Source organism: Coffea arabica, chromosome 10e, assembly GCF_036785885.1.
Source record: "Coffea arabica cultivar ET-39 chromosome 10e, Coffea Arabica ET-39 HiFi, whole genome shotgun sequence".
In the NCBI taxonomy this organism is placed as follows: domain Eukaryota; kingdom Viridiplantae; phylum Streptophyta; class Magnoliopsida; order Gentianales; family Rubiaceae; genus Coffea; species Coffea arabica.
This window is the reverse complement of record NC_092328.1, coordinates 1,899,909-1,922,505: the sequence shown is the minus strand read 5'-3', so window position 1 is coordinate 1,922,505 and position 22,597 is coordinate 1,899,909. Positions and strand designations below refer to the sequence as shown.

The 22,597-nt window shown below is 33.6% G+C and overlaps 1 protein-coding gene across 2 annotated transcripts; it reads right to left on the bottom strand.

Annotated features, from left to right (window-relative positions):
• Positions 1-17,068: 17,068 nt before the first annotated feature.
• LOC113712453 (cyclin-T1-3) lies at positions 17,069-22,264 on the bottom strand. 2 transcript variants are annotated; one of them, XM_027235883.2, is made up of 7 exons: positions 21,981-22,264; positions 20,748-20,999; positions 19,942-20,023; positions 18,714-18,848; positions 18,448-18,623; positions 18,202-18,353; positions 17,069-17,849 (listed from the first exon to the last, which is right to left on the bottom strand). In XM_027235883.2, exons 2-7 carry the CDS (start codon positions 20,975-20,977, stop codon positions 17,275-17,277), a joined length of 1,350 nt encoding a protein of 449 aa, XP_027091684.1. In that variant the 5' UTR covers positions 20,978-20,999; positions 21,981-22,264; the 3' UTR covers positions 17,069-17,274. The 2 variants fall into 2 exon arrangements, with proteins under 2 accessions (XP_027091684.1, XP_071923430.1); XM_072067329.1 differs by lacking the exon at positions 21,981-22,264 and adding an exon at positions 21,925-21,955.
• Positions 22,265-22,597: the final 333 nt, after the last annotated feature.

Below are 22,597 nucleotides of genomic sequence, written 5' to 3'. Positions count from 1 at the left end.
TTTTCTGTGGATCAATTGTCCGGCCTCTTGCGGTGAAATGGTGTCCGCCCATGATCGTTTCTGACGCTGATCGAGTTGCATCGCTGCAGTCAAGCAGAGGAAGAATGAGATATATCGCACACGCAGGAAAAGGGATGACAGATGATGATTCTCTGGGCCGGTGTATACTCTGTTCAATGCTCACGAACATTTTATGGGGACACGGGCTAGTGGGATTGATCATCATATAAGTAGCTTATTCCTTCTGTTTACCAATTTCGAAAGAAGATTAAATGCTGCTTGTGGTTTTGGATCATCATGAAATAGGGTTCAAAAAATGATCAAGTTTTGATTTTGATTTTTTTTTTTGGTACAGTGGAGGACCATGGTCCCGTTACATAATAATAACTAGACGAGGTATTGCCCCTCTGCAAACATCCGGGCTGAGAGGCGTTTCCAGCGCCTGTGTGGAGGGTTCTTGAAAACAGTTATCCCTGAAGCTAAACTCTTACCTAGCTTTGCTAAATGATCTCCACGGTAGTTTCCTTCACGCCAGGAAACTGCATTCCCATTCATAGCCTAACAACCCTCGGATTCCCGCTACCAAATTCCAATACTGGTTCCCTTCAGATGCTTCTTTTATCGGTGACAAGGCCAAAACAATCCTTTTCCATACAATGACTATTTCCACAAGATTACAATGCAAAATGAAAAGCTTGGAGTAATTTTTGTCACACGGGCATTTGGCATCACCAAATACGTTGCAAAAAGAATTTGGCTGCGTTTAAATTGAAAGATTTGACGAAAGATTTGAAATGCAATCAAATCACATTAGATTGTTTAGATTATTTGAGATGCATTAGGATTTGTAATCCCTTCTAGATTGTTTGAATTACTTGAGATATTTGGGGATGTAATCTACAAATTATTTAAATACATCTAAACGCTTAAAATAATTGATGAATTACACGTCTAAACACCTTCCAAATAATTTAAACAACTTAAAGAGATTTGAGAACATTTCAAATTTGTACTCAAATCTCTCAATCCAAACACAACTGAAAAGAAAATGAAAATCTCCATAGCAATCCTATGATATATTAAAAAAAAAAATTTTTAATCATGTTGAGCGCGAAGTATGGTAAAACCTTCTTGATTATTATTTCTTTGTCATATCCTCTATAATGGCAATAGGGGAGGATAACGGTAGATAATGCATATGTAGGGCTTTGCCCTTAATACCACAATGGTCGTAATATACAAACAAGTGTATACAAAGTAAATAATTTCGTAATGTCTAGGCATGACGCACGCATATGTGGCACTTGGTCCTTCATCAATTGCACGAGAATTAACCCATGCATATATCAAAGTGCACACCATTCACGATCTCGTTTGAACAAATTGACATAGAATCCAAGTAAAAGTGGATATAATTTGACATTAACGCCAACCTCTTGGTTGGTGAAGAAGGGAAAGAGGACGCCTATGTTCTTAACATGCTCCATATATGTTAAGCATTCTTAACATTTATGTTGAAGTGGTGATGGTTAAAAGCCCCAACTTCTCGAAGCAAAGAAGGTGAAAAAGAGAGAGAGAGAAAGCCGGGGGTATTATATCCGATGATTTTGTTTGTTGCTAAGGATGCGTGTGTAGAAACACATAGTATATGATAGGATGAAGATAGAAAGAATGAAGAAACACATTAAACTATGATTAAGACGTGATTCCCAGAAAGAAAACCTATAATAATCCCACGAGGCCCACAAATGTTCAAATCCTATGAAAAGTGGTAGATGGGAGAATGTGAGATCAGAGTGTGGGCAACTTTGCCGTTGCTTTATTGCCCTTTTCTTTCCTTTAATCTTTACAGCATGCTCAAACATCCTGCGCCTTGTATTTTATTATTTAGTATGGCTAAGCAGACAGGGAGACACCCGCACAAGCACACCTTTCTACCATTTTTATTTTTCTCTTGGATTCAAAGCTATTTTTCTTTATTGATATCCCCCTTTCTTGTTACCTTTCCATACCTGTTAGTCTCACTAGCTTCCAAGATTGATTTCACAAAAAGCTGTTTCTGCGTCAGGTTTGCGACAGCATTTTCTTAAATAATCTTCTCATCTTCAACAATTCACAAAAGATTCGTTCAATGCAAGATAAAGGTGGGCTTTGAATGTCCTTTTTGCTTCAGAACATGTCTACTTACTGGCATAATTAATTTCCTCTTTGCTGTTATAATTGGTTTTGATTACTAATCAACATTAACGTAATAAGCAGCATAATTTGCAAACCTTTTGGTCTGGAAGGTTGTGAAAATTGGCTAGGGACTGGAATGCTTTATCATAGAGATTTTGATTTCCCAACTGAGTCCTGAACTGCCTCTTTATTCACCATTGAACTAACATTTTCCTCTTCTTCATCCAATCCTTCAAGTGGCCGATCCATGAAATGAAGTTCGCAAGCTATATATTGACGGATGCATATTATTCTTTTTTTTCTGATCAACAGTACTGATTCTTTATCTAACTTTTGATGACTGAAACTCGTGGCTTACTAATTACTAGTGAAGCATTCATCACCTGATCTATATATACTTCGTTGTGAAACTTAGTGGAACTTCTTATTTGTTGTACGTCGAGACAAAAGTAAAATCTTGATTTTGTTAAGAAATTAAGTCTCATACGGTAAAAAGGGGAAAAGAGAAAATCTTGGGGGAGGGAGGGGGAGGCTGCAGGCACTCCCGTGCATTCTTCCCACCCTATACCTGCCAGCAGCCATTCCCCGGCAACCCCTTTGGGTTAATTCCTTCCCCACATGAAGGTGACAAAGAATCAGTGGCTTTATAGCTTAGGTTCACTAAGATTCTTGTGCTTTCTAATCATGCAATTTCGTACTACAATAATGACATAGAATATTTTCCAGTCAAAAGTATCTACACATTGCAACATGTCAACAGCTCTATAAATTGTCTAGGATTTTGTAAGATGCTTTGAGCATTTCCGGTTTGGCCGGAAAGCTGAGTTGACATGACAAATTAGACCAAACGATCTGAGCAGGATAACCTAATTTAAAAAAACAAAAGATACTGAAAATGAGCAAGGAACAACCGATTGGGCGTGAATGTGCGATTACTCACTGATTTTAACAAAAAAAAAAAAAAGAAGAACCAAAACAAAAAGAAGAAAAGCTAATGATGGATCCGAAATGTTGGTTTTCTTAAAAACATTTAGAAAACGAATAGCGCGGAACATTATCCCGTACTCTTCACCCAATCCTGCTCGTGCTTTCCCCGACTCTGAAGTCATACTCATATTTTACATGTTTCATTTGTAACAATCTGTTTGACTCAACTTTTACTATTTCTATTTTGAATAACCTGTTAGATGAACTGCACGGATATAGTTTTGAGCGCGAAGGATGGAAAATTTCAACAATTTATTGTAGAAAAATAAACTATATATCCAATCATTCCAATAGAAATTACTATAAACAACAATAATTAGATTTTTTTTTCTCTGAAATAAAAAAAAAGTTTCACTAAATGACGGGTGATTAAGGGTTTGAATCATTTGATGAAGAGATTGGGATAGCTTTATACAAATAAAACGTCGAAGGTTTATGTGAAAAATCAAATAAAGCTCATGAGGAAATGAATTTATCTATATACTAGTGAAAAAAAAAAAATCACTATGACGTTGCTACGAGTTGGTCCTATTTTTTTTTTTTTTCCTGACGGAGGGGATATCCGGGTCATCGGGTAAATCGGACCCGACTAATCCCCCACCGGCTCGAGAGGAGAGGCTCCATCCCCCGAACACGATAACCATGGAATTCGAACCCTAGCGGATATTGAACAACTGCTCCTAAGGAGGTGTGCCGTGACCAATCGAACTGCCCATGAGAGGTGGGGTTGATCCTAATTGGTGAGGATGTTTATTCCCAAATGCTATTCACCTTTCCTTGAGAAAGGCGTCAATCCTACTATATTATTTTAGATAAATTAAAAAGCTTACCGACCATTTTTTTTTCCTTTTCTTGTATTATTTAGGGCTATCCATCGATCACTTTATTCGAAGGACTTTACTTTAATTATTAGGATTAAGGTTTCTAGATTGGAGTGAGTCTACATGTTAACATTCATTATGGACATAATATTGTATCGATTGCATTAATTAGAAAAGAAAAGGCACATCGATCTGGGCAACGACTCGCAAAGCGCAAATAGCTTCTGATAAGTTCTGGAGGATAGACCATTATGACTTTGTGGGTCCATCCACGTCAAATTAATCTAAACAATCTTCTAACCTTTTAAGCTCGAGGGTCAACTTTAGGGTCAAAGCTCCAGGCCAATTGGCAACAGCACTGTAATATCATTATCATATCTTGTTTAAGTGTTTTGTACTGCACCTAAATAGGTTCCTTTTTTTTCCTCTCTTTTTGGTGTCAAGCCACATGCCCGCCTGGTGTTTGAATTCATCAATGTTGCTTTTGTTTACCAGCTTGTTGAAAATGTCCGTTGATCATTCTTTTGCAGCCAAAATAAAATACCAAAATAAATACTGCTAATTGGACATTTGAGACCTCCAATTACTAAAACAATGAACACAAACTAATCTTCCCAACTTCTAGGCAAAGTTATGTACATGAACTAAAACTACAGCTAGTTGATTTGCATTTTCCTTTCGCAATCTTTTCATAGAGGAAAAACAAAGAAGGGAAGATAGGACGGGGTCTCAGAAAAGGGAAAGAAAAAGGGCAGATGAAACAAATATCACGACTAGCGAGTATTAAAAAAAAAAAAAAAAAAATTCACTGATCAATGGAGAAAGATCCGCTGAAACTCAGATTGTTTTCAGTTGCTTTGCTTCTTTAATCCTGAATAAATTAAGGTTCAACAGGATTGTTTAATCCCAAACCAGGAATAAATTAAGGTTAAACAGAATTCTTTAATCCGTACTTCCATTTTGTTGGGAAAGAAAAGCATCCCACCAAGCATTTTTCACTCACGAACTGAATCTGCAGTAAACTTTGAATCCTAAAAGTCATTTGTATTTTTTGCGAAGCCCTTTGAAAGAAGGTCTAAAGTTTGCGAAGAAGAAGAAGAAGAAGACAAAGCACTCAAGCTGGAGAATATCAAATAATCTGATTAGGGCACTAAATCCAGCAATAGGACCCTGCAGCTCATCCTGCTTTCCACGTCCACTAATCCTTATAAATGAAACTGATCTTCATGTACAGGCCAGTCAATGTTGCTTTACAAGGGTACCCTACACAAAAGGCAATGTCGTTCAATAGCAAATTGATACATTTATTCCGTACCTTACTTAGCTAGGACACCTTCTTCAGATCAAACGTCATGTCCATGATCTTTATATTCCACGTTAATTTGCTAGACTAAACGAAGATTGTCAATTGACTGCGTAGGTACGATGGAAATTGGAATCAACACTTCCAACTCTCAAGTGAGACTAAAATTGGAATTTATTTTTCACGACTTCAATTGAGATAATTGATATTGAGAGTTACTGTTTGAACAGTTCATTGTCGGTAAATTTTGTTTTCTTAAAATACATAACAGATCGATCCAAAATACCTAAGCCTGCAGAGAAAGACTGCATCTTTCATCTCAAAAGGAAATCATTAGCCAACTTTCAAAATTTTCAAGAAGAACTTGCTACAAAAATTACAATTGGATTGATATTATTTGTAAACAATTTTTTGGAATAACACTTCATATAGCACATTTATGATATGATGTATGTGAGATAAAAAAAGATTAAAATTTATATTTATAATACAAGTTAAATAATATTTAAAAAATTTTTATGAATCATGCTACCCAAACAAACCCATTAATGTTTAGGCAAACATATCAATGTGTGTGTATATTAATCACAGACAGAGTAGGCATGATAGCAAATGCATGCAATGACATTTATTTACCGGACTATTACAACAAACTTCTTTTTTTTTTTTTTTTTGGGAAGAGGAGGGAAAGAGAGAGAGGGGGGGGGGGGGGGGGGGGGTTCATGGAACTGAGAATCATTTTGATATCTGGTCTACCATCAGTGTCCAACATCGGGGCTTGCCCAGGCGTAACCGCTCATCCATAAATGGAAAGAAAGGAAAAATAATAGGAAAGAAAAAGGAATATTACCATTGATTTTTTTTTTTTTTTTTTGGGTGAAACTATTAGCATTGAATTGATAGAAGTGATTCCTCCTTTTGAAGAAAGGACAAAAGATGTGCCCCGGGAATATGGACAAGCCTAATCCCCTACTCCTACCAAAAGCCCCGATATTAGGCACTCTGCCCAGCTATTGCTCTTTGCAATTTGTCAACTTTTCAATGGATTGCTGGCATTCTTCTGCAATTGATCAACGTGGATTTTCTCAAACCCGATTAAGTAGATCTTACTTATTCTAGTGGAAATGGAAGGGTGAATGTCATCAGGTTCTAAATCAGCTTGTTGACTGACTTGATATTCAGACTAATAGACTGTGAAATCACATGTATTTGTGTGCAACCATATTTGTAAACGGTCATATTTGCTTCTACTGGAAAAGAATGGAAAAAATTAGCCGGCTTAGTAGCAACCTCCCTGTTTCCCGTCCCGCATTCCACATCGATCAATTGGGATACGTGAGTTTAGGATTTAAGTTCCACAGGAGGTTCCAAAAGTTAGCACCTTTTGAAGTTCTCCTGCGGAGTTAGTTTAGATGTTAAGTTTGTCGATTTCAGTGAAAAGGAAAAGAATGGGAAAAAAAGTCGTCTGATTGTGTCAGATGATCCCCATCCCGCAGAGATAAGTGAATAATAGTCCAATTTTGTTGTATTTCAGCTTTATTCTGCTTATAAAATTAATTTTAGTTACGTGAATTATTCTTGCATCAGGGCAGAGTTGATGGAAGCACAATGGAGATTGTCCTAAATGGAACAACCCGATGGCTGGGAAAGAAGGTTGTGGCCTCTCCTGCAGTCAAGAGAGCATTATCAAACTTTCCACGGATGGCTGAGAAAAGGGTACGAAAGGGCCAAAGGACTATCCCTGGAACACTACATGTCTCAGAGAATTTCTGTTGTTCTAATGGATGTTTTGCATGAAACAAAGAATATTATTTAAACTTGTCTCTTCTCCTATCTATCTATCTCACTGCAAATTCGTAATATAGTCTTCTCCCGTCTATCTCACTGCAAATGCGCAACACAGGGAGAGGGAAAGAAAATCAGAGTACCAGAAAACCTTGGGTATCCTTACGGTAGTGTCAAAAATATGCTGTTTTTTTGTGAGAATGGCATTGTTGAATATTGTCTGATATGATTGAAATTTGATTTTTGTGGTAGTTGTATAACCACCTCTTCGGACATCATGTCTCAAATTTTAATTAGGATGTGCGAAACCAATCCTTTAGAGACTTGCCTTTCACTGGTATTTTGTGAGCAGCGTCACAATCTGCATTTAACAAGTGGTAATTATCACTAGGCCCGTCTGCAAAGCCTTCCTTTCCCCAAAATCCAAATCCTCTAATCTCAGCTTTGCTGACCGGGACACCATCATTCGCTAAATCAATCCACGACCTCAATTTTCCTGCCCTGCCCTTTTTCTTCCTTCCTGCAATCTGCTTCAACTAAACAACGAAGAAACAATACTACGACGCAGTTTTTTTTTTTTTTGGTTCGGATACAAGAAGAAGTTCAAAGTTCAAACCATATTCATTACCATTTGAACGCTATTTCTTCAAAGTAAATCTTAAATTTAAGATCAAATGCACATTTTTTGGCAGTTAACAAAGGGCTTATACCTCTGCTATTTTGTTTTCGAATTTGTGCATACGGTTTATGGAGGGACCAGTATGTAGAAGAAGAGAGATGTCAAAAGATGAAAGGAAGAGCCGGAAAAGGAGGCAGAGAATTGATAAGCGAAGTGATTCAGAGAGGAAAATAATTGATAATTTGAAGTACTTCAATTGTAATTTATACTTGTTATGGTAAAACTTTCCGTGTATGTGTAAAATCATTTACTATCTTTTGAGGTTCCTAGGATAATTGCATCAAAAATATCCGTTCACTAGTTAATAACATAGTTATTAAATATTCGTATTTTATCTGTATAAATATATGTTCACACGTATCATCCAAAAAACTTTCGTATTCATACATTTCAAAAATATTTTTAAAAAATTTGCATAATTTTCAATTAACCGAATAAAACATGTAAAAAAATATTAACATATTATACTTCAATTTTTTGAAAAAAATTTAAAATTTGAATAAGGATAATGACATACTTCTGAATTAAAATTTAACATCTCATGTATAAAAATAAGTTTAAAGTTGGTATAGATGTAGTGTAGTCTTTAAAAACTACAGTAAATTTATCCACATTTACTAGTACCAAATTAATTTTTTCTTTCAATTCATACACAATTTATATTTATGTTTATTTATTCATTAATCTATAAATCCTAATAAAATTAAATAGCACTTGTAATCCAATTACACATCCCAAATTAAAACTGCTCAAAATTTTTAATTTGTACATATTAAAATATTTTAATTTAATCCAAAGAATAGATTTACACAATCAATCATGATGTTCTAAATTTTGAAGATTTGTATAAAATGAAAAAAATTTTCCAACTACATTAACAAATTTATTTTTTAAATTTAAAAATCAAGTGTAAACCAAACTACGTCATATGTTCAGCATCTATGATGTAAGCCACATTCAAAAAAAAAATTCAAAGTGTAACCGCACATCATATATGCAGCTACGTTAATACTTTTTTTTAATTGACATTTTATAAAACAAATAATCTGACTAACACACACAATTATATATAAACATACACACATACATATATATATATATATATATATATATATATATATATATATTCAAAGTGTAGCCTCACATATTGCTTTAAAAAAAAATTTGACATTTTGAATTCCTTTGTCACTAGCCATGTTGGTTTAAAAAAAAAAAAAAAAAACAATTTCACCAGTCGGCCCACGTGGAATGTGCGGGGATCGTATTAAAAGAAAGGGGATTTGAAAGAGCCTCTAATTATTTTGAGAAATTTGCGTAAAGGATGGTGTGTGTAGTGTGAATGCCCGCCACATAAATTGTACCATTCGGAAGTCGGATTGTGCATCATCACTCCACCAATTTTAACCCACCATGCAAAGTTAACTTCTGGAAAATATGTAAATCAAGTCTACTTCCTAAACCTACAAGTTTTATTATTTAGGATATTATGTCTAATAATTAGAATCCCTTTGTAATTTGGTTATTGAGTAACGGTAGTCAAGTTGGATTAGGAGTTGGAGTTGGATAGTTTAGTTCTATGCATATATGAGCTATTCGGGATTATGAAAGAACCATCAGAGAGAATTTGAGAAAATCAGTCGGGGCCTCCTTGTTTCTGGCTTTGGGTTTTTATATATCACAGTCAATTTTTATCTTCACTCAACAAACCTTTGTTCATCATCATCTTTTCTATTCTTCTGGTTCTTTTTTTTTTTTTTTTGAGTCTTTCCTCGTCATTCTCTGTGTCCTTATCATCTTCATCTTCAGGATGGGTGATTTCTTTGATGATGGTATTTTGGCCGTTGCTAGAAATTTTGTGGCCGATGTCCTTGGTGATTGCTCCAGGAAGTCAGGTGCAATGTGGACGTTGATCTCTATTGGCTGGGCAACTCCTGCTCTGCGTTGCTTTTTAGGTTGTGAGGAAGAATCGAAAGCTGTAATGGATCTCTTGAAGAATCACTCGGGCGAAGACGTCGTTAACAAGGCTATCACTGCAGAAATTTTATTTCTTGGCTATGTTGTGCTCTTAGCTCTCATGTTCTTGTTGAAAAAACTTATGCTCAAGTACCATTATCCAGTAAGTGATGACACCTCGCTCAGTGTTGAATTCTGGTAAGTATTTCTTGCTGGCTGTCATCGGACAAATTTGGGAATTTGCGTTTGCATTCGGCTTTCCCATCACGGCAGCGGTCTGTGAACTGTTCATTGACAACTAGGACTTGGCTCTGGTGGCTCTCTTGATGGCTGCTTCCGTCGTTGGCCATATATGTACGCATGCGCTCCTCCTCCACGGGATTTGAGCTTCGTGGACGTGTCACTGTCGCTGGCCCTCCGGTTCGGAGTGCACTTCCGCGACCATGTATTTCTGCGTTTCCTGATGGCCCTCAGCCCTTGCCTGTACAGGAGGGTCGTGAATCCGCTGGCGACTTGGGTGAGGAGACAAGCCAACACGGCTGCACTACAGAGGTCGCTACACCACCCATATAAGCGCTTGTCATCCACATCCCAACAATTTCGTCAAAATCGTCATCAAGGCTGACGATGACCTTCAAGAATGTTTGGGGGAAAGTTGAAGAATTGGGAGCCTCACCCAGTTTGAAGACGTAGAAGAATCCGCAATACAACTGCTGCAAAGATGTTGATCATTTGCCTATGCGCTTCCAGACATATTCGTTGGCCTGCCTCTTCATGATCAGACAATTGCTTTCTCTCTCTCTTTTTTTTTTTTGGGTTTTGGTTCCTCGTAAGTATGTAAACTAGAATCTTGTTACTTCATAATATTCACAGTGTTTTTAATTTATCTATGTTCTTGTAAAAGAAAGAAAATCATTATGACCAAACAATATCATGACTAACGAGCATTAAAAAAAAATTCACTGATCAATGGAGAAAGATCCACTGACACTCAGAACGTTTTCAGTTGCTTTGCTTTTTTTTTTTTTTTAATCCTGAATAAATTAAGGTTCAACAGGATTGTTTAATCCTAAACCAGGAATAAATTAAGGTTATATAGAATTCTTTGATCCTTAACCCGTACTTCCGTTCTGTTCAGAAAGAAAAACATCCCACTAAGCTTTTTATTTTTTTCTCACGAAGTGAATCTGCAGTAAACTTTGAATCCTAAAAGTCATTTGTATTTTTTGCATAGCCTTTAAAAGAAGGTCTAAAGTTTGCGAAGAAGAATTAAGACAAAGCACTCAAGTTGGAGAATACCAAATAATCTGATTAGGGCACTAAATCCAGCAATGGGACCCTGCAGCTCATCCTGCATTTCACGTCCACTAAACCTTATAAATGAAACTGATCTTCATGTATAGGCCAGTCAATATTGCTTTTCATCCTTCAAAAAATATATATATATTGCTTTACAAGGGTACCCTACACACAAGGCAATGTCGTTCAATAGCAAATTGATACATTTGTTCCGTACCTTACTTAGCTAGGACACCTTCTTCAGATCAAACGTCATGTCCATGATCTTTATATTCCACGTTAATTTGCTAGACTAAACCAAGATCGCCAATCGACTGTTTAGGCATGATAGAAGTTGGAATCAACACTTCCAACCCTAAAGTGAGACTAAAATTGGAATTTACTTTTCGTGATTTTAACTGAGATAATCGATATTGAGAGTTACTATTTGATTAGTTCGTTGTCGATAAATTTTTTTTTTCTTCAAAAGCATGACAGCTTAATCCAAAATACCTAAGCTTGCAGAGGAAGATTGCATCTTTCATCTTGAAAGGAAATCATTAGCCAACTTTCATAGTTTTCAAGAAGAACTTGCTACAAAAATTACAATTGGATAGATATTATTTATAAAAAATTATTTGGAATAACACTTCATATAGAACTTTTATGATATAATACATGTGAAATAAAAAAATTAAAAATTATATTTATGATACAAGTTGAATCCTTATACTATATAAGAATGAGTTTAGCACTAGATTTCAACCGCAGAGGTGAGGCTATTTTGGGAATGTGAGAGTGTTTGAAGAGTAATTGGAACACTGAGTACAAGTCATTATAGCTTTAATTTCACTATAATTACTTATATAACCTTTCAGACATTTAAGGTTAGGGGCAGGTTTGGTATGTTACAATGTTTGATGCCAAGTTGAGTATCAAGTACAACTGAATAAAGCTTATATTTTGATAGAATTACATAAAAGTCCTTTTAATCATTTATTATACTAACATCCAAGCCTTCCAATTTCCTGAAACCTTTCTCATCGGTTAAGGAATTAATTGGATGTTTACATAATTGGATTTTAATTACAATTAATTAACTTAATTATTATCTGAACAATCATTATCATATTTATGTTCCCATGTTTAGCCGATACCCTTTCTTCTTTTTCGGTTTCACCTCTTTGATTTTATTATGACTATTAAATATTTGGTGGAATGCATAGCTTTTCCTTTTAATTGAGGCAAGTTCTTTGAGTTGTCTTCTTCGATTGTAGTTTTTTTTCTGATGATTAGTTTATTCAAAAACTTCATATAGTTTGCCTTTTGATACTTCTAATTCCAAAAACTGACTAATTGTATTGTTTTTCTTAGTAGATCCCAGAGATTCTATCTCTGGTTAAAGTACAATTTGAGATAACATTGTCACTTTCTAAAATAATCAGAAAAGCAATTTTATCATCTTCTCCTCCTCAGTCAAGGTATTATCTTTTTATTTAAGTCAAATAACCTTATTTCTCATGAATTTTCTCCTATTATTCTTGACTCCAGGGATCTGTTGACTACATTCCAGCAGTTATGGTTCAAGTAGTTAGTTTTTCATGTAATATGATTTGGAATTCAGCTTGTGTTTATTTTAATTAGAAATTTTATGATTGTAAAATTTATTAACTTATAATTTTGTACTTCATTGAAACTAAAAAAGAAAATTAATCATGCTACATAGTACTAAGATGTCATTTGCACTCTATTTGCTTTCTATGTGATCTCGTTCTTGTATTATACTATTTATATAGTTTCAAATACAAAAAAATTACGAAACCGTTTGGATTAGCTGTTTTTGGGGTTGTTTTTCGAAAACAGCACTGTAGCATTTCGTTTTTCAAATACAAGTCCGTTTGGATTAGTTGTTTTTGGGGTTGTTTTTCAAAAATTATATAAAAAACTTTTACTGTAGATGTTTTATAGATTATTTTTAGATGTATTTTTAAAACATATTTTCGAGTATTTTTATAATGTATAATTTTTAAATTTTTATAACAATATACAATTATACATTTATAAATATTTATAAATAAATATATTTATATAAAATTATATAAATGTATTATATTATATATAATACATAATATAAATATATTTATAAATGTATAAATTATAAATGAATATTATATAAATGTATAATTTATAATTTATAATTTTTATATTTTTATATTTATATACATTTATGCATTTATAATACATTTATAAATATTTATAAATAAATATATTTAAACATTTATGAATAAATATATTCATATATTTATATATAAATGTTTAAATGTATATTACTATAAATATATAAATTATAAATGTATATTATAATTTATAATTTATAATTTTTATGTTTTTATATTTATATACGTTTATGCATTTATAATACAATTATAAATATTTATAAATAAATATATTTAGATATTTATGAATAAATATATTTATATATTATTATAAATAAGTAAGTGTATTATATATATAAATAAATTTATATATTATATATAAATAAATAAGTGTATTATATTTATTTATTTATTATATATTATATTTATAAATAAATATATAAATGTATTATAACTGTATTATATTATATATAATACATAACATAAATATATTTATAAATGTATAAATGTATATTATTATAAATGTGTATAAATTATAAATGAATATTATATAAACGTATATTATAATTTATAATTTTTATGTTTTTATATTTATATACATTTATGCATTTATAATACAATTATAAATATTTATAAATAAATATATTTATATATTATGTATAAATAAATAAGTGTATTATATTTATAAATAACTTTATATATTATATATAAATAAATAAGTGTATTATATTTATTTATTATATATTATATAAATAAATAACTTTATATATTATGTATTATGTATATTAATATAAATGTATAAATGTATTATATTATATATAATACATAATATAAGTGTATATTATAAATATACATAAATATATATATTATGTTTAAATGTACATTTTTATAAATGTTCAATATATATAATATATATTATGTATATATTAAATATATATAATATATAACATTTATATAAATGTATAATAACACATTTATAATTTATATAATATATAATATTTATATAAATATATAAAATTATATTTTATGTAAAATAAAATATTTATAATATGTATAAATAAATATATTTAAATTAATATAATATATATATCCTATACATAATTGAAATATATAAATTGAAATAAACATATTAAATATGTATTTGGAGTTGTTTTTGATATATTGTTTGGATATGGTATTTTTGGAGTTGTTTTTGAAATACACATTTACTGTAGCATTTGGATTGTGAAAAACAGTTTTTCAAAAACAAGCCCAAAAACAAGAATCCAAACGGACCCTACTTTTTTATGCTATCTAAAAGAATTTGTAGTGAAACTTGATGAATTTAAATGTTTTAGCTACAACACCATTTTGATTGCATTGTATTAATTCATTTACTCATAATTGTATATTGTACAATGATAAATAATGTTCTTGATTTGATTGAAACATCTATTATCCATAGTTCAAACGAGTCAATTAAGTAGAGATGTTATATTGGATACTTATACAAGTAAATATTATAAAATATCATTAAGCAGTTTTTACCTATAGTTTGCAATTCGAATTCATATGAGGAATTTCTTCTGATTTTAGTTACCATTTCCTACAATTTCAAATTTAGAAAATATTATTTGCACCAATTTTTTATAATCAAGATGGTTTCAATTCAAATCTTTAACAATTATGCAGATTTGAACTTATTTATGAGATTACAAAGAAATGTCCCTAGCAAAAAACACCAAATCTGAATAATTTCTACAAAACTTTGAAAAAGACCACTTAAATTTCTTATCTATCTATCATTTTTTGGCATTATTATCTCTGTAAGAAACATGTGATTAAGTCATATTATACCCACCAAATTATATAAATAGTTAGTCAAAAATAAAATTATTTTAGATTAGATTGGACGCAAAGTGATTGATGGATAAACTTGACTTGATAATTCGGGTTGAGCTTAAGTCGAGGGATAAATCAGAAGCATTGCTTGAGGGATCTTTCACGAACATATATAGATTCGAGAGATGAAGGGTCCAATGGATACTTTAAAATGTTTTATCATCTTGAATAAGTTTTAGAAGAGACATTTGGATACTTTTCAATTGCACTTCAAACATTCTTACATTTTCAAATTACCCTTATCTTTACAGTTAAAATTCAAACATAACCTTTGATCACAACGGATTCTTATATAGTATAACGATAAGGATATTTCATTGCACATTATTTTTATTGACTCACTATGTAACTTATGATTTTTCTATTAAAATCACATGATAAAATCATCATACTTCAGTTCCTATACTACAAAATATTAAACAATAATTATTAATTATCTTGAATCACAAGCACCAAATTCCCGCGCGTCGCGCGGGCTGTCCCTTCCTAGTAATATTTATATTTTAATGAATCATGCTAACCAAATAGACCCCATTAATGTTAAATAGGGATGGCAGTGGGTAGAGCAAAATTTGATACCCGCAAGTACTCTATCCAATGGTTAATTTGATTGACAGTCAATGGATAACTTGTTAGGATTTGATATTAATGAGGGGTTGCCGATGGATAATCTGATAGTATTTGAAAAGAGAATCCTAAAACTCGTTTTCCAATACTCGACACACACACACATGACACATGTGTGTGTGTGTCCAGGAATTGATACCTTTAGAGCACACTTATTTTCTTTAATTTGTATTCAGTTGGAGCACATGTTTATCTTGTAAACTGTTTTTTGTCACGTTTTATGTACAATTTCTTGCTGGAAAATGTAAGATAGTTGTTTGAATCTTATTTTGGAAGACTATTAATTTACCCTTCATAAAATGTTGAATTTTTCTACGGCTCTATTCAAGTTTAAACTTCAGTGTAGTGTTTTGACTTGACATGATATGTATTGGTTTTAGTATGATAAAAATTAATTCCCTTTTTCTAAACTATTCAAATTAGCAGTTAGAGGACGCAGGATGGAAGTGAGAGGATTTGGTAATAAGAGTTAAAAACTCGTAAAGTTACTTGATAAATATGATAAAAGATTTAGATATGCAGATTAATATTTGATAAGAGAAATTTTTGAGGGTATGTGACCGCTGCCATCCCTAATGTTGAGTTTTGGCAGACACATCAGCATGTATGTCAATCACAGACCGAGTAGATATGACAGTAAATGAATGCATGCAACGACATTTATTTACCGTAAATAAATAGAGCAAAAGTTGGGAGTTCGTGTTTTTAAGGAGGTTGCACAAGCTTTTCTGCTCATCCATAAATAGGTGAAGGGAACGAGAAAAATTAGCATTGAATTGATAAAAGTGATTCTTCCTTTTTAAGGAAAGACAAATGATGTACTCCTCCCGAAAGCCTTGATATTAACCTATCAGGCACTCTGCCCAGCTATTGCTTTGCAATTTGTTACCTTTTCAATGGATTCCTAACATTCTTTTACAGTTGCATCAGCGTGGACTCTCTCAAACGCGATTAAGCAGATATAGATTTAAGCTTAAGCTCTTCATCTGTTACATGTTTGAATTCGTTCTCAAATTATTACTTATGCTGATAAGGAATGGATGCATTCACAAATGAAGTGTAAAATGCAATTTTCTACTAAGTTTCACCCACCTCAAAATTTTGAGCTAAGAAGGAGAAACTGTATTATAGGCTTGCCACAATATTCTCTTAGTGAGCATAGTTATCCGAGAAGAGCAAGTATCAATTAACTTTCCCGATGCATATTAAATTTCCATACCAACCCATCCCCCCCACCAAAACCGCAAAACCCAGCTTTGATTGAGAAAAACTAATATTACATCGCACATAAAAAACTACCTTACAGAAACCACTACAACAGCATAAATATTTTTTTTTTTTTTTTTTTTTGCATATATACATCGAAATTTGGACGCCAAAAACTACATACATGGCTTTATCTGAATAGCAAGATTATGGATAATCAGAATTAGAACCTTGGCTTGGACGTCATTATAAAGCAGAAATGCATAACTCAGTTAAAGTACTTACGAATCGAAGTAGATGAAATCAAACCTTCCAACTGAAGGTTTCTTAACACTTCAGACAGTAGAGTTCACAAATTCATTTTGAAACCTTCTATCCTGGTTATGTTTCCTGCTCAGCAAGTGGAAAGCGTCTTTTGCATCAGCACCTTTTTCGCTTCTCCGGAGAGGCAGATAACTTCTCTACTCCGCTTTCAAGCTCTTTCTCTATCCAAGCCTCATTGCCTACTTCTAAATCAGCCTGTATGTCTGACTTCTTTTCTGTTCCCCTGTCCAATCTCCTCTTCTTTAATCTCTCTCTAATTCGATGTACATCCATTTTGTTGTAGCTAGCATCATATGCAGCACCCTTGGAACCCGAGTTCTGTTCAATTTGTCCCATTTTCAGCTCATCACCACCATCCTCAACAATGCTGTTTGCGCTACCACAATCACTTATCTGGCAACCTTCTGTTTCCTTGGCATTATTATGGACACCATTGCATGGCTGTGCTTGATAGCGTGTTGAATGAGCATCTGTTGAAGCTCCATCAGTGTCCAACAACGATCGATTGTTGGGATCTTGAGCAGCAATAGAACCATTTGATATACATGATTCTGGGCTACTAAGTGTTGCCTTTCCACTTGTAGATTTGGATACGGTTTTGTTACTTACTGCTGATGGCAATACCTGTTTCTGGTTCTGATCCAGCAATCTAAACATCTGCTGAATGACAACTGAAAATTTATGGGAACAAAGACATCAGCCCAGGGCAGTCACATTATTAAGTCCAGCTTTTTCTTTCTTTATATGATTTGGAATCTTGTTTCAAGAAACTTGATAAAAATTGGAAGCTTGAGCAAAAATTGGACCAGCAGTTCATAAAAATTCAAATGTGGACTACATCTTTAAACTCACAGTTTCTCCATAACAGACTGGAAGCTCCGTTTCTTAACAAATATATAACCAATTCTTTAAATTTATGAATCAACAAAATACTGATGGAGTATCCATGAACACAGATGGGAAAGTCAAAAAGACAGAAAGGAAAATACACACATAGGTGCACACAACACATGCATAACATACCTTCTAATTGTTTTGGTGAAACATCAAATTGCAGCCACCACACATTTCCTTTTGTTGTGGGCAGCTTCACCTTTTGAAGTTTTGCAGCAAGAAATAAAGAACCAGCCGCAATATAGTGTGGCTTGTACTGCAAACACAATGTTGTACGAAGCCTGCAGGTCCCATAAACAACAAACAGTCAAGGTCTTATGAAAAATAGAACTAATACATTTGTGAAACACATTAGACACAATGTCTACAGCATACCAATCATTCACAAAATTCCATGCCACTTTTACCAATTCCTTATGTGGGATATCCAACTTCTTTACAGCTGCAACAAGTGGCTTGTATGGGTGTTCAACATTGAGATCAAAAGCTAGTGTAGCCAGCAGAAGCCTTTCTCCAAGTACAACTGTTTCTTTCTGCTTATCATAAATATCCTACAGAAACAAAGATCAGGATAAGGACTCCCCAGAAATCAGATATGAAAGAAACACAAGCACTGAAAACGAAAGACAATGCTGCCATACCCTCTGCCTAATTCTTTGCGGAGCAAAAGGATCCCATTTATTTGCTAACTTATAAGCCACAACAACAAGATCACTCAGCCAGCGAGGCGTCTCTTCAGCTTTGCTGGCAAGGAACATGCTAGCAGTAGCAATAGTCTGCAAAAAACAAAACACAGCACTTAAAGTTGCCGCATATTACCAAAGAATGTCACCATTTAAGTACGAAAGAGGTTTGTGCCCGTGGTAGCTTTCTCCTTTTTCCATGCATGGAAGATTTGGATGTTTCAAGAAGCAATCTTCAACTCAGACAGATTGAACACTGACTAGCAAGATTCATTATTTTGGAGACCATTTTGCAGCAATAATATCAATTATCTGATGATACAATATAAAATCTCTTTAGGACCCAGCAGCTTTTTCCATAAATTTTGAGTTTAAATACTTCTATGAGCTAGCTCTCTGACATAAATCATGAATATCATTTTCGAAAGACATGGCTAAAATAACTTAAGCCCCAGAACTCTCGATGGTAGTGTTAATCCTATCTCATCTACAAACATAATAGAGGATCCATGTACTAAAAATTTTGCTGCAATGAAATTAATTTTCTATTTTTAGTTCAGGGAAATTCACAATGTTAATAATCAACTTTCTCATCCTGGATTCCATTTTAGTCAAAGTTATTAAGTAGCATGGTTCATTCTTTGAGAACACGTCAAACTAATACATAATCTTGCGTGCCTTTGCTTACAAAGTGCCATCCTATTCCAAATGCACAACCAAATCTCCAGAGTAGCCAGCTTCCTTTCATATCTTCTATCACCCAATCCGATTTAATTTAGCTTACGGTAACCCTCAAAAAGTACTTTGGGTTTGATGTATTGCATGAGTTACTGGCATGCTATGAATATGTGTTGGAAAATTTCAACCACAAAACAAGAACCTTACATCTTACTTCTTCGCCTTTTATATGGACAAGTTTAATATTGAATCCTTGTATACCATCCCCATATATCATACAGATAGATAAGGTACTAAATGAGGACATAACTATGTCCTTGTGTTCTATTAAAGTCATAAATTGTTTAATACATGCATCATTGTGCTTGCACATTTTTGTCAACCTATGAATGTTTGTACATGCTTATAGGATCCTATGGAAAGAAATATGATGATGAACATTACATAAGTCCTCTCTGCTGTAAAGAACGAAGAATAATCAATGAGACCAATAAACTATAACTTTTACCTGCCAATAATTCTTTGCATGAGACTGACGCATATAAAACCGATGACAAAACAGCATTGAAGTTGCAATGGTCACCTGGGGCCTATAAAACAGAACAAGTACATCTTTAACCTGAAGCAAAAAAAGCAATAAAAAACCAAGCCCTGGACAAGCTTGAAGTGCCCAAGCTTGTCCAATAGAGCAAGGATTGAGTTAGTTATACATAAAATAGCAGTTGACTGTAATGGTTACAAAGAAAATGCCGGATACTACCATGGTCAAAGAATGTAGGCATGGTGGCGAAAATGGCAAAATTCTGAATTTGGTTCTAGAAAGGGTTAAGGAAATTGTCCCATGATGGGCTAGAGCTACATTTGAGCCTCAAGAAAACTCTGAGTAACCTGCTCATAAGCAGGAGAAGCCAAAGGGGGAAAGAATCTTCCTTCACTTTAACAGAAGTAGAGTAATACAGGATTCACTATACTAAGTCGTAAACACAAGCTCTTAGTTCAATGTATGATCATTCAACTTTAGCATTTGGTTAGGCCTGGAATTCTTGGGCTGATGTCCCACATCAGTTGCGGTCGATTGAGAAAACATGAGCTCAATCTCAAAGGACCAAGAGCTAGACAATGATGTATGAGGTTACTTGCACATAAGGTTTCCAAAATGGGGGAAATTGTTTTTTTTTTTTTCTCTGTGTGTGCCACTTTGTTCATGTGTGTGTGTGTGTGTTTTTTTGGCAAAGTAAGGCTTTCATTTACTTTCATATCAGGTACACTTCTTATTACCACGTGATACACTTCTTGACTAGATTTGGAGCTTACACTTTGAGCTCCATGCCAAGCTCTTGTAGATAGGAACAGTACAACTTCCGTGAATGCGACTCCTCTTTGTGGGAGATCCCATCCCTCCTCGATGGAGAATTGTCTTCTATTTCTTCTCTAGTGAAGTACCATTTGCCAGTGAAACACACAGGCTCCTCTTGCACGGGATTTATAGCTGAATTTCTTGCCCTTTCATGATAAGAAGGATCCCCTGGCAGTTTCCCTGCCATGGTCTCCCTCCCTTTTCAGTAGCTGATAAAGAAAAAAGATAATATCTTTTCAATAATGCGCCAATGACAGAAGCATTAGAATGGCAAGACGAAGACTTAATTCAATGCTACTAACACACTAGCAGACTCATAAATACACGTTGCTAAGGGACATTAAAAATCATTAATTACTTATGAAAATAAAAGGAAAAACGAAACAGAATAGTGACTAAAATTAGTGGTTTACGGATATTCAACAATAACCTAATATATAGTGAATTTACATAGCATTAACCATAACCAAGGAAATATTTCCAAGCAAACACAAAATTCTCACAGAATTTGCAATCATTCTCGAAGAGTTAGCAGCATGCAAACACATTAATGAAGCAGATGGTGATTCTTTTTGGTAATTCAACAGAAGTGTCCTTCTAAAGTCATGTGTTCTGACAAAGTTCCAACAATGTCCAAAAAAGATGATATCTTGAAGTGTCATCCGAATTAACATCCCATATTTGAATGCATTTTGCAATAAAAGAAAAGATGATGCAGTCTATTTGATGACTCTCCGGCAGGTTAATCCACCATCTATCTTCCTAACCAAGACCCCCCCCCCAAAAAATCCAAAAGAAACACGGACAAATAAACCAATTTCCAAGAATTATCCAATGAAGAATGAACAAGAGCTGAAAATAAGAGGCTTAAACCGGACAGTAAAACTTAAGCTCCATTTGGCTTTTTTTATCAGAATCCAAATCGGAGGTGTAGCCTATCCGAATTAAGTTTAAACAGAGCTTCTCAGCAAGTCATATGATAAATCTACCAAGAATATGCTAATATGCTAAACTGCATCAAGTTCTTGTTCGGGAAAAAAATAATAAAGAAGCAAAAAACATATCTAATATCCAAGCCCCAATACAACAGAGATAAGAATTAATTAGTTGATAACATATTTCAAAAGAACTAACACGTAGTAGAACAAAAAAGAGCAAATCATGATGCGACAGTACGGTAAAGAAGGAACCTGAAAGTGAACGGGGAACCGATGGTTGGAGGAATATTGGAGAGATTAAAAAAAAAAAAAAACCAAGAAGCGGCCGGCAACAAGGCAGTAAATGGGGAGAATTGAAGTCTGAAGCGGTGGAAGCCCTAGAAGAAAAGCCAGTAGTAGTAGTTGAGGTTACTTCAATTTTTTCTTACCGTTGGATGCGAATTTTATGGGAAGTTTCTTAAAATTCAGTTGGAATTTTCTGCCTTAAAATAGTACTCATATTAATATGGGCTGTTTGAGTCGTTGACTCAACGCCTATTGTCTGCTACTCGGCTTAGGTTTGGCATTTATTTGGTCTTTAACTGAAGCTTCTCAGCAAGGCGGCAATTGCTACTTCTGATGTAATCAATCCTATCTAATCTGAGATTTTTTTTTTTTTTTTTTGGAGCGGGGGGGAGGGGGTGGTTTTGCTTCTTTTTTTTGCAACAATGAAATTACTAAAAATAATACAATAAAATTAGATTAACACTCAGAGGTAATCGAAATTTTGATACAAAACACAATCTAAGGTGGAACCCGCAAATCAACACCATCCAGCCAATTCATTTTGCTTCTGTCACATCTAATTTATACACAGCTGACTCTTTGTC

Excerpts from the sequence above, each read along its gene's own strand:
- LOC113712453 (XM_027235883.2), bottom strand. The coding sequence starts at position 20,977 with ATGGCAGGGAAACTGCCAGGGGATCCTTCTTATCATGAAAGGGCAAGA. Across the intron at positions 18,624-18,713 it reads CGCAAAGAATTAGGCAGAGG|GATATTTATGATAAGCAGAA; the intron begins GTATGGCAGCAT and ends TTGTTTCTGTAG. Across the intron at positions 18,354-18,447 it reads TGGAATTTTGTGAATGATTG|GCTTCGTACAACATTGTGTT; the intron begins GTATGCTGTAGA and ends TGGGACCTGCAG.